The sequence below is a fragment of the Crassostrea angulata genome, chromosome 2, assembly GCF_025612915.1.
Source record: "Crassostrea angulata isolate pt1a10 chromosome 2, ASM2561291v2, whole genome shotgun sequence".
Lineage (NCBI taxonomy): Eukaryota > Metazoa > Mollusca > Bivalvia > Ostreida > Ostreidae > Magallana > Magallana angulata.
In genome coordinates, this window is record NC_069112.1 from 72,656,980 (window position 1) to 72,669,576 (window position 12,597).

Below are 12,597 nucleotides of genomic sequence, written 5' to 3' on the forward strand. Positions count from 1 at the left end.
CGGACAATATGAAATCAAATTTCAAATAAAATAACGATAGGTAAACCTCCGCGATTTATAGACACCCAACAAGTTTCATATAGATACACAGTCACCTAAATATGTCCACCCCTTTCCCTCTCCATTCCTTTTTTTCCATGGGGGTGGGGGTGGGGGTATAATTCCTGGATTTCATCCATAATCTATATTTCGGCTGATGTTCCATTTATTGTCAAATGATCTACACTTCAAAAAAGAAAAAGAAAGAAATTAATCATCGGTTCCACACCAATAAACAAGGAAGAAAAATGGTAGAGAAAAAAAGAAAAGGAAACAGGTAAAAAAATGGTGGATGAGGGGGCGGGAGGTCAATGTACATGTACATATTCCTATAGCTCTGCGAAAAATGTGACTCTGGTTAAAAGGCAAATTTTAAAATGAATCTGAAATGTATAGATGTACAGTATAGTAATTAAGCGCTCATAAGCGCTGAGATATCTTAAATTTCCGATTATGTAATTTGAAATAAGCTGTTTCACAGTTCCTCCATCCTCCATATACATGTATTTGGTCACCCCCCCCCCCCAAAAAAAAAAAAACCAAACACTCAAAAAAAAAAAATAAATAAAATAAAAATATATATATTTAAAAAATAATAAAAATTATAGATAATAAAAACAAAGAAAATAAATCGTTTTGTGTCGTTTAGATTAATTTTAATGAAAATCATTCCAGCCCATGAGGTCAAATGCTAGCATCCATTTTTTTTAATCGGGCTCGGAATTACAGGGAAAAATGTCAACAGTTTCTGAACATCCAAGTAAGTATTGATTTTATCACCCTGTTTTTTCAATGATAGAACCATTTATTATCATCAGGCAAATTGATTTTGAATAAGAAAAAATAGGGAATTTTCCATCCTAAAATTTAACCAATCAAGGCTGTGCTACAGAAGGAAAATTTTTTTTTCTTTTCCGAATTTGTTCTATAGAAACGTAATGTCTACTGCGGAGTTAAAGCTCATTGAATGTGATTTACATCTAAACATGTCATTACAGCTAATGGCAATGATCTCAGATAGAACGTCAGATGTTCCAGGCGTCAAGTTTAATGAGCAATGGAGGATAACACAAGAGAAGAGGGTGATGAGGATGGTAAAACACATCCACCATTTTCCGGAAAAATAAAGAAAAGTGAAATTAATAGAGTTCAGTCGCCTGCTTGTGATTCAGATTCTGGTGAATGTCATTGTAAAAGCAGCCACACAAGGGAAGGGCTCAGGAGAAAGTCCTGGAGTGGATCAAAATATTCAAAAGGGAAATCCAAGAAAACTCCCACAATTCCTTGCTCTTCCTCCGAAGCTTGTGAGTATGACAAGGAGCATGGAGAAGATGAGGAAGAGGAAGGGGAGGGAACTCAAGCAGAGCATCCAGAGTTATCTTCCCTTTTAAATGGTCTGTGCAATTCTAAATATGGTAACAATTCTCGAGAAAATAGTCTGCGATATTCCAGCTTACAAAAAAATCGTAGGGACCCAAAGAACCAGAAGCCAAATCGAAAATCAGGAGAGACTGCAGTGAACCAGGATAATTCAGGGCCGGGAGCCAGTCAAGTTCAGGGTACCAGTCAGACATGTGACTTTATGTCGGGGCTACACTATGCCATTCCGTTCTTGTCAGACCGACTGAGATCCAGTCTATTAAACAGACTACGCTGTCATTCAGAACCCAGGGACATAGGTATTGAATACTGTGGAATCATCATTGTTCGTGGTGGGGGACCAATGTTCATGCCTTTCGTGGGTAACCCTTGCCCACAAAATTACATCCCCAATTAACAAGAATTTGTTTAATATTTATCAAAATTATCCCAAACTTGCTACCAATGAAATAATGTCCCCATGCACCAGGAAAATTTTGGCTATCCACAAACATTGACCTCCACCAATAAAAATGATTCCACATTACACTAGGGTTAAATGCAATTTATGTAGGCTAACTAGGCTTTTTCATACATTTATTTCCATTGTACTGTACACACTATTGGTATAATGCCATCTGTTTAGGCTGCTTGCTTCATTCCTTTACCAGTGATATACCGCTATAAATGATAAAGCAAATTATTATTTTACACTTATAAACCCCATCAAGATCATTAGTTTAATTGTAGACGAGAGAAAACTGGGAGAAGGCGTTCTAAGTTATGAACCTTGTGCCCAATCCCAATTGTATTTCTATACAATAAAAATATTTTCAAATCGGTTGTAGACCACAACCGTTGTGATTTGAAAATATTTTATTGTACAAAAATACAATTGGGATTGGGCACAAGTTTCATAACTTAGACCGCCTTCTCCCAGTTGAAAATATTTTTATTGTGGCACAACGGCATCACAATTCTCTCTGTCTCTCTGTCCTTCTCTCTTCAATTTGCTCTAAAAATCTACGGGACCGGGGAGGTTGCGATTTTGTGTTTTTTTGTTATTAATTCCATCCAAAACAGAAATAGTAAATTATTTAATGATTGGAAACATATTCTGATATTGTCTCTTTGATCCTCTGCTCAGGTTAGAGGTTTGGATTTTAATTTATATTTGCAGTATTCATCAGCAGACATATTTGAAATGAAAAAAAAAGTTGAAAATGTTTTGAGTTTTTATAAGTTAAACATTACCATTCATCACCTTGTTAAAAGAGAACCCTAAAACTATCTACAGTGTTTAGCTGGTGTAATTCACTCTGTGAAACTATTCTTTCAATACTTTGCATGTTGTAAGACTTCATTATAACCACTTATATTTTGTCATATCTCATATGATCATAAGATGTTACGCTCATTTTTCATGATTAGGATCTGAATTCTTTCAGGTACGAATTGTGTCACTGAGTGCGCTCCACAAACCAGGGACCTACGGAATGAGCCGAGTGACTCGGACAGCAGTAGTGAACGGTACGATCTCCCAGAAATCCCACGACCTCAGACTCAACAATTACCTCCTCGTTGTCATGACAACCTGAGTAAACAGACCCCTTTGCCATTCCAATCAGCCACTCAAGACAGGGCTAGCTCTTCTCTTCCAGCTGTGAAAAATGTAACGTGTCGTCAGAAAGATTCTGAGAGTCATTCACAAACTGCAGCCAAAGATTTGAAATATTCAGAACAAGATAAGAGGATGGGTTTTTGTGGAGGTTGCTCTGTACAGCAGGGAGGTATAAGGAACAGCAACCAGAGATCATGTGACCGTCATGATATGGGTCATGATGAATCATGCTCATGTGTCACGGACAATCATGATGAATCTAGTGATATAAATCATGGCGACAATGATATATGGCATGATTGTGTGGAGGGCGCTGTTTGCTCCTCAAGGGAGCCAAGTGTTGAGGGTAATCATGAGGAATCTTGTCATGAAAATCGTGGTGGCAATGATATGTGGCATTGTGTGGAGGGCGTTGTCCTTTCCGACAATGATGAGGACATTGAGGCGGCAGTGAATCGCCTAGCGGAGGATGTTGGGAAATACAACTTCCTGGAACATTTGAATCTTGATCATCTTGATGAAGAAAATAAGGTGTGTTTGTAAATGCTAAAACCGATAAGCTTAATTGATTGAGATTTAATTGTAAAATTTAATTATTTTCAAACAAAGTGTGCAGTAACATATAAGATATTTAACAAATTTGATCTAAACTGGTGGATTAGTGTGTGTAATAAAGGTTCAGTACTTCCATACTCCTACTAACCCTAGCAAGTGGGTTAACCTTGTAGCTCAGTTGGTAGTGCGTTGGTTTTTTAACTAAAGAGTATGGATTTTAGCCTATTTGTGGACTTTGTCCTATTCTACTGTATACAGGGAAATATTCGCCCCAGTTTTATTTTCACCCTTTTCGCCCTTGTTGCCAGCAGGCAAATTTAAGACTGGGCATATTCCAGTGCCTCAAATTATCTCCCTTTAAACACAACTGTGTCTGCATACATGGGCAAATTTAAGACGGGACGAAACTGTTTGCAAATTGAAGGTGGAAAATTACACGGGGCAAAAAATAACCCTATATTCAGTATTATAAAAGAGAATCAATGATATTTTTTCCATGTTTACAGGACAATAGTGGTAAATCATGCGGCAGTGACAGTGATGTGTGGTATCAGTTTGTGGAGGGCGGTGCTGGGTTGGACAGTGGACTCGCCGCGTGTTCTGACAATGACCCTGATTTAGAGGCTGCTGTCAACTGCCTCGTGGAGCAAGAAGAGAATATCAGCTTCATTGAACATGAACTTAATAAGGCAGAAGATGAGGTTTGTATAAATATTAAAACCAAAAGAGTTTTAAGGAGGCTGGGTGGTCGACAAAATTAACCACCTGATCTTTAGATTTTCAGATATAATTTGACTGAGTTCTTCATCTTAAGAAGATTAATATAGCCTAGAAATGGCTTTAATTATCCAGTCCTCTTAAATACTGTTAATGCTTAACATTTGGTTGTGTATTCATGTATTATAATACTGTAGAAGCGGCATTTCTCTGTCAAATTTCTTGCTGAAAAACATTTAATAAATACAGAACGAACTAGATATAAAATAAAATATATTCTTATTTGTTGAAAAATCTTTCTTCCTTAAATCATACAAATTTGCTAAGTATGGTATATTTATTGTAAATATGAAACAAAAAATCAGTAATTGGATTTTGTAAAAAATAATTCATCAAAATACATGCAGGATCTTATTACTGCTGACTATATATATAAGATTCATCTTAACTACATTCAGTAAAATCTAAAGGATTCATACTAAATTTCAAATACTTTGTCTAATGAGTAATAATGCTTTTGACATGGTCCCTGAAACTCAACAGATTCATTTGTTTTCTATTTTTAGATTTCCAGTGATGACTCCTCTGAGACGGTCCCTGACCTATTTTCGAGTCTGAGCTCAGACAGCTGTCAGGCTGACGACGAGTTTGAGTGTGATTGCGGGCACTGTGTTGGCTCAGGTCAAGGTCACCATGACAATGTCCTTGACCTTGATTGGCAGACTGCTGACAGACTGGAGAGCTCTGGAAGGGAAGATAACTCTAGTCCTGAAAGGTTAGTGTAAGGGCTTAAATACACTGCATTGAAATATTTCTGATTTCATTGTATATTTTACACAATTTAGTAGAACAAGTTCTAAAATTTATTTGCACTCTTCCTAAAATTAAAACAAAATACCATAAATGAATGAAGGCGTGACTTTCCACATAATTTTAGATAACAAATTCATCTTTTTGAGCATTCCTGCCCTTATGAGCAGCTTTAACTTTTTTAATACATGCAAAAATGAAAGCAATCTTCCTTGCAATTTTAATTCATTTTGTGTTAATTACATCTATATTATTATCAGTGAATCCCCCTTTTTTCCAACTAATTGAATATCTCAATTTACAGAATCCCTGTTGGCTCTGTGACCTCTGAACCAGAGGATGATGACATTGAGGAGGGGGTTTATCAGATCAGCCTGCTGCCTCCACTGGACTCACACCAGCTGGAGGCCATGTTTGAGGTATCAGTGATAAGGCAGTCATCTAGAGGAGGGGGTTTATTAGATCAGCCATTTCTTCTCATAGAACTAACTTTGTATAAGATTTTAAATCAAAAGTTATACTGCAGCAAATCCTGAGGTTTTAATTTTGATGAAAGATAACGACCATTCCCAAATTGATGTCTAACTGTCTATGAAATTTATCAAACCAGTATACTTCCATAGTCAGTCAGTAACAAACCTTGATAAAAGTAATATTGTCTTGGCAAATTCAAGATGCGGTGAAACCGTTTGCAAGTGTAGCGAGGCGTAAAAAAAAACCTGAGGCAGAAACTTACCATGTTCATACTATATTATGTCTGCTCCAAGGGGGCTTAGTAAATGAGAAACACATATTAACTGTTTTCAGTATTTATGAAAATATGGTTTGTACAGAATGATGTATTTTTGTTCCTGCAGACAATGATTGCCCAGCTACAGGAGATAAATCTTGGGGGTGGGGAGGAACAGGCTCCACCCCCCGCCTCAGTATCTACCATTGAGAGCCTTCCTTCCAACCCAGTCACGGACCAGCAAATCGGTATCACCTATTCATACACATCATTCTATAGTCAAACTTTGTTATCTTTAACTAGATGGGACTGTTTGAAAACTTTGAAATATTCAAGTATTCAAGATATCGAGAGTAAAATACTTTTAAAAAAAGGGGGGTTGTGACTTACAGATCACTTCGCAATATCCATTGTATTCAATATATCAGTGTTTGAGATATCGAAGTTCAACTGTATCTGTAATGTTATTTAGTGTGCAGGTGTTTTTTTTTTTTTTATGCAGAGGTGTTATTTTTTTTAATGGTTATACAGTACTGTAAAGTTTACGTATAACATTGTATATTTGGCGTCTATCATATTTGGCAAAAAATAGTTTTTGAACAAGTTGGTGTGGATTGGATTTAGTTTAATCCTGAATGTGCCTATTCCTATACATATATGCATGGCATTTAGCGATGAACTTGGTTTAGCGGTAGACGCATCCCACTAATAGTGCTAAATAGAATACACAGCCAAATATAGTACGTTAACTTTACAGTAATATTTATTATATAATTGTTAGTTAATTAGGATACTGTAAATTTCTTATATTACGCGAGTACTTAATTCTGCGATCCCGCTGTTTTGTATCAAAGTGCAAGAATATAAAATCGCAAACGCGGAACATTTATCCATATATTCTATAGTTATCGACTATCAGAAAATAATTGCGAGGTTTTAAAGTCCGCGAGAGATGCTTCTTGCAATTTTATGATATATATTAATTTCTTTGCATTTAATTAGGAATTCACAGTATAAGAACCTTGTATATGGGGATTTTATACATGTAGTATAATTTAAGAGTTAAGATGCCCATTTAAATGAAAAGATGTACTGAAAAATTTGGAAATGAATATGTGAAATTATATAAGTTCCTCATATTTTAATTTGTATGTATCATGCATTTTGATACTATAGTCCTTCCCAAGATATTTATGCTGCACATTTGGACAATTTTTAATAAAAATACACATACCTGTGAAAGAAGTGCAATTGAAATCATTGAAAGGGAAATTTTCCAAGATAACTTCAATAATACATTATAATTTTTCCCTCGTTGAAATTCACAGGAGCGAAAACAGATTTCCTATGGAGATTTAAATTGGAGTGTTGACATCTTTTTTCCATTCGAAAGTCACTCGGAATAACTCGCAAAGTCTGAGAGGAAATCTCAATCTAATTAAAAGTAGATGTTTTATCCGCTCCTGATAGATCGCTTTGTGTAGCGATCTGTAAGGAGCGGATCAAAGGTCTAATTTTAATTAGATTGTGCAAAATCCCTTCAGACTTTCTATTTTTAGCCGTGTATTGAAACATGATAAGCTAGAGGGGGCATCTCAAAAGGGAAATCTTGGGATTTTTTCATACTATTGAGTGAACATGTGAATTAAGGGGTATTTATAAATATCGAATAATTTAAGAAAATATGCGGCAAAAATATCTTGGGACAGACTATAGTGTGTATACAATTGTGTAATAACACATAAAATGTATAAAAAAGCTATATGATACCAATTTTTTTCTTTTCATAACTCTTAGAAGAAATTGTTCACTATTTTATGTATTACATTATTTATAAGTGACCTTCATATTACAGATGACCTTGCCCCCTGCTCTATATGTCTGTCCTCTTTTGTTGTCATGGATACCAGTTCCCATCTTCCGTGTAACCATTTGTTTCATCTCCACTGCATCCAAGCTTGGCTGGCCAAGGTAAGAAGTACAGTAGGTACACAAAACAACCTATCTATGTTTTGACAAAACCATTTTATCCTATAGTTACCTTGAAAATTATCTAAATACTAAAGTAGAACTATTTTTTTTTTAAAATACAAGGATTTTTGTTGTTGTACTGGTTAAGTACTGTATCAATCTAAACAATAAGATATTACAGGTATTATTCCGAAATAAGAGGGAACCCAATTTAAGGAGTTTAATTCGGGTTGGCACAGTTTATGCTAAATCAACCACAAAGTGTTTTTTTAAAAAAGAGTTAAATGTACAAAACCAATTAATATTTTTAATTGGTTAGCTAATGAATTTTCTCCTTATACTTCAATTTACTACAAATTGTGCAGAAAACATTACACTTTGTACTCTCAATGACATTTAATCATAAAAAGAGATTGTCATGCAGAATGTTTTTACATCATAAAAGCATATGTATGCTAAAATTAAATTTTGTACATGTATATAACGTTTTGTGGTGTGTTGGTGACCTTTGACCCTTTTACAGTCTGCTACCTGTCCTGTCTGCAGACGTCATTTAGAGTCTCCAGGAAACAGCTAGTGAGCATGCCCAGTCTACAGGAAATGACATCATGATACCTCATAACCCCATCACTTTTGACATCGAAAATTAATGAGAGAAAAATGCAAGAAGATTGTTGTATAACTCATGTTGTTACATGTACCAGTGGTTTATTAAGTGGTCTTGTTTCATGTAAAGCAATATTGCTTCATGTTGCTTTTTAGTTTTAAGTGGAACTAACAGAATTGTATTATACTGTATGTGTCTTTTCCAAATGTGGAGTTGAAATTTACTCTAGGATTGGAAACAAAGGTCTTTACTTTCCAACATTCTTTCAATTTTTTTTTTTCGTTCTTTTTTTTTTTTTTTGCTTTTTATTACATAATATCAGCACCTATCTTTTAAAAAATTGTTTTGTTATGTTTTTGTTTTATCATATTATTAATCATTTTTGTTTGAGTTATTTATATGAGAAGAATTCATTTTTTATGAATTAAAAGTGCAATATCATTTGTGATTAATTAGAAGCTTTGGTGTATATGCTTACTGTATATGTATATGCCAAGGGCACATAATAGCTTTTACAAAATCCTATTGTTTTAAAATTCATTCTCAAAATACAAGTAGGGTATATCAGCTTGTAAATGTATATGGTTTAATTTAGGGAGAAATGTGTAACACTGTCATCTATATATATCACGTATGCTTGAAAAATCTTCTGCAATCGAAAAAAACATGGTATTATTTCTGCAGTTACTTGTTATGGCGTGTAATGTTATAAATGATGTATTGCAAAATAATAAATCCTTTGAATGCTCTTGCATGTATATGTTTCTGGAATCTGGTGTTGAATAATCAGGGATGTACTTGAATGTATAAATGTGTAACGGGATGGAAGAAATAGTGATGGACCAGACCGGGATTCGAACCCGAGCCCCCTGAATCTCTAGTCAGTTGCTCCACCAACTGAGCTGTCTGGCGCTGGTATTCGAACCGGTCTGACAGTCACAAATGATTAACAACAAACATAGATGTTTAAATGATGAATTTTTTTTTAACAAAAAACAAAATGACAGTTTTAATAATCAACAGGTTGGGACCAATCGCCCAAATGGGATATAATAGCCCGTCCGTGATAAAATGGCCCAAATGGGATATAAATTTAAAGTGCAAAAAATAAAATATTTTGATTTTGAATTTCTATTACTCTCAGTGTTAACAACAGACTAGGCAACAGGTAACGCAACAAATTGTTACATGCGCATGAATTATGCGCGTGCCGTTCGACGTAGAATTAACATCATTTCTACATAAAAGCAGCTAGTAAGTTTTCTTTAAAAGCTTCGCGTCGGTTGACGGTGGTTTTCTTGGGGTGTCAATTTCAACTGATACCCTTCCAAACAGGCACTATTTATATTTTGTTATACTTTCATTTTAAATACTGAAATCTGATTGGTTAAGACGCAGTTCATAATCCTTTCTATATTACCCTCAGCGTTAGCAACGCACTTAGCAACGGGTAACATTAAAAATTGTTACATGCGCGAAAATTATGCGCGTACGGTTCGCTGTAGAATTCATGTTATTCCTATATAAAAGAAGTGAAATTTTCTTAAAAATTAAGACATTCAGTATAACAAAATAAATAGTGCCTGTTTGGGAGGATAACAGTTGAAATTGACACCCCTCAAAAACCATTGTCAACCTCCGCTTCGCGTCGGTTGACAATAGTTTTCTCAAGGTGTCAATTTCAACTGTTACCCTCCCAAACAGGCACTATTTAATATATAATTATGCATTTATCAAAGATAAATTACATGCGAAATGAAAAAAAAAGGTCCAACATTTTTTGTCAATTACTTGTACCTGATTCAGATTCATTTATTTCAATCTTAAAACCACTTTACACCGGTAAAAAGAGAATGATATAAAATACATAATGTTTTAAGATTTTCTAATTATTTATAAAATAACGGCATACATGAAAATACAAGTATGAAGAAAGGTAGCATACGATGCGTCACAGCATCCTTTTATAAGCATTTTATGGTAGTGTAATAGTATGTATATGAAGGCTTAGTACTGCCACGCTCATACTAGCGCTAGAAAGTTGGTTAACCCTTTAGCACAGTCGGTAGAGCGTTAGTTTTTAAACTGAAGGGTCCCGAGTTCGAGCCTAATTGTGGTCTTTCCTTCTCTTCTATTACAGAAGCATTTTCATATTTTGACATTTTAAGGAGGGTGTTTATCAGATTAGTCATTTCTCCTCATGGATTAATTTTTGTGCTAGCTCTTATAATAGTTTTTAAATTATAAATTTTATATCAACAACAAATCTGAGGCTTTCATTTTGAAAAAGATGGGCGATTGCTAATATTCCTAAACGGTAAAATGTGTAGACTGTTTGTTAATATGCAGTTGCATTGTACCTTAAAAGGTCAAGGTTATTATAGTTAAAGTTCAAGGACATTCATTTATAATAATATATAAGCCAGTTTTTAACTGTATGCTGTGTTTATATTGGCATAATATACCGGGTAGGTCTGGAGAAACACATATTAACTTTTAGGATATTTTACTAAACTGTGGTTTGTGCAGAATGGTGTATATTTTTGTTCCCTGGAGACATTGACAGCCCAGATACAGGACATAAATCAGTGATGGGTGGGTGGGGGAGGGTCAATCTTTTAACCATAGTCAGCGAGCGAATATATACATTTGTATATGACTGGGCGAATTTTAATGGTTCAAATTATCTCTCCTTACAGTTTACACACACAACTGTATCTGGTTGAATTTAAGACGACACAAAGCTGTTTGCAAGTGTATAAAGGGCGAAAATTACAGGAGGCGAAAATTACCCTGTATGCAGTACTATATACTGTAAACAAACAAGCGATAAATATTCGCAAGAATCGCAAGAACCTCTTTATTGTGAATTTTTTTTTGCCGTGAACTAGGCTTTGTGATATATCGAGTGTGGATAAAACATGGTCACAAAAAATTGTCATCTCGAACCATTTTATCTCTGGGTAATTCGCGAAATAAAGTCTTCGCCAAGTTGGTTTACAGTTTTGATTTCAACAAAGAAACAACACCAGTGCATCAACAATTACTTGCCCGACATTCAAGGAAAAAGTCTAGGTTGTAAATTTTATTTCATTTTCAAAAGATTTAACAGACAATTATAAGTATCTTATATATAATCATGTAACAATAATAACAAATATACAGGTATTCAATAACAAACAAAATGCCCCTTAAAATACACCCTCTGTGAGCGTTGAGGGAAGAATTATAATTAAGAAGGCTCAATGGTCACAGCCATTTTATTTAGACCATATGAATCTCCCTAAAAAGAAGAACTTTATATAAAGAATTAGGAAAGTATTCAAATTTACATAGCTAATTCAAAAGCATCTCAAATTGATCTTTATCAAATAAAAGTTTATAGCTTGAACATTGCTTTAAAAGAATTATTAAGTTAGATCTGATGGTTAATTTGCTATAATCATGGAGCCTCCCTAACATGCACTTATGTACCATATCTCACAGAGTCAATATATTGCCCCTCCCCCCCACATTATAATTTTCTATCTGCCAGAGGTACTAAGTGCTAGATGCTATATGATCATCTATTTAGAACCATTTTTACAAGATCTTGGACTTTTGGTAGTTGTGTCAAACAGCAATGTAACGCAGGCAAATGTCGATGTTATTGTTGGCTACTCAGTCATGGGTCTTTGAAATCAACAAGATTTGTCTGGTTTTTGAGCAAAGACTACACAATCGGTGCATATTTCGCTTAAAACCGCATCATTTTAAATTGGTTTTGATGCAAGACAAAGATAGTTATGTCCTACTGAAAGTCCAAATCTTGTTAAAATGGTTCTAACCATTAACCAATGCATTTAATTTTACAGTAAAAGTTTACACATCCCCCACAGCATATAAAGCCATGACCATATCTTTCTCTCATCAACAAGTCTACATGGTTTTGATCAGCAAGACATAAAATCAAACTTCACTTTAAATAGGGGTTTGTTAACAGAAGCCACAATGTCTCGTCACTAGACAATTCACATCTTCCCATCAAACAGATTACTGATTTATTTTTTTTCAATTCTGATATTATAAAGGTAGAGAATATTTCCCATTCAGTTCTTTCACTGTAACCTCATATACATTTATCAATTTTTAATAGATCTTTATTTAAAGTCTACACCAGCATGTTGACTTGATCGTCATTAAACATGA

At 34.6% G+C, this 12,597-nt stretch overlaps 1 protein-coding gene across 1 annotated transcript; it reads left to right on the forward strand.

The window, feature by feature from the left end:
* The first annotated feature begins 656 nt into the window (after positions 1 to 656).
* LOC128172338 (uncharacterized) lies at positions 657 to 9,160 on the forward strand. The gene is made up of 9 exons (XM_052838136.1): positions 657 to 799; positions 1,038 to 1,718; positions 2,847 to 3,550; positions 4,081 to 4,275; positions 4,858 to 5,066; positions 5,406 to 5,520; positions 5,959 to 6,079; positions 7,687 to 7,802; positions 8,326 to 9,160. The coding sequence occupies exons 2-9, from the start codon at positions 1,097 to 1,099 to the stop codon at positions 8,377 to 8,379; spliced, it is 2,136 nt and encodes a 711-aa protein (XP_052694096.1). The 5' UTR covers positions 657 to 799; positions 1,038 to 1,096; the 3' UTR covers positions 8,380 to 9,160.
* The last annotated feature ends 3,437 nt before the right edge of the window (positions 9,161 to 12,597 follow it).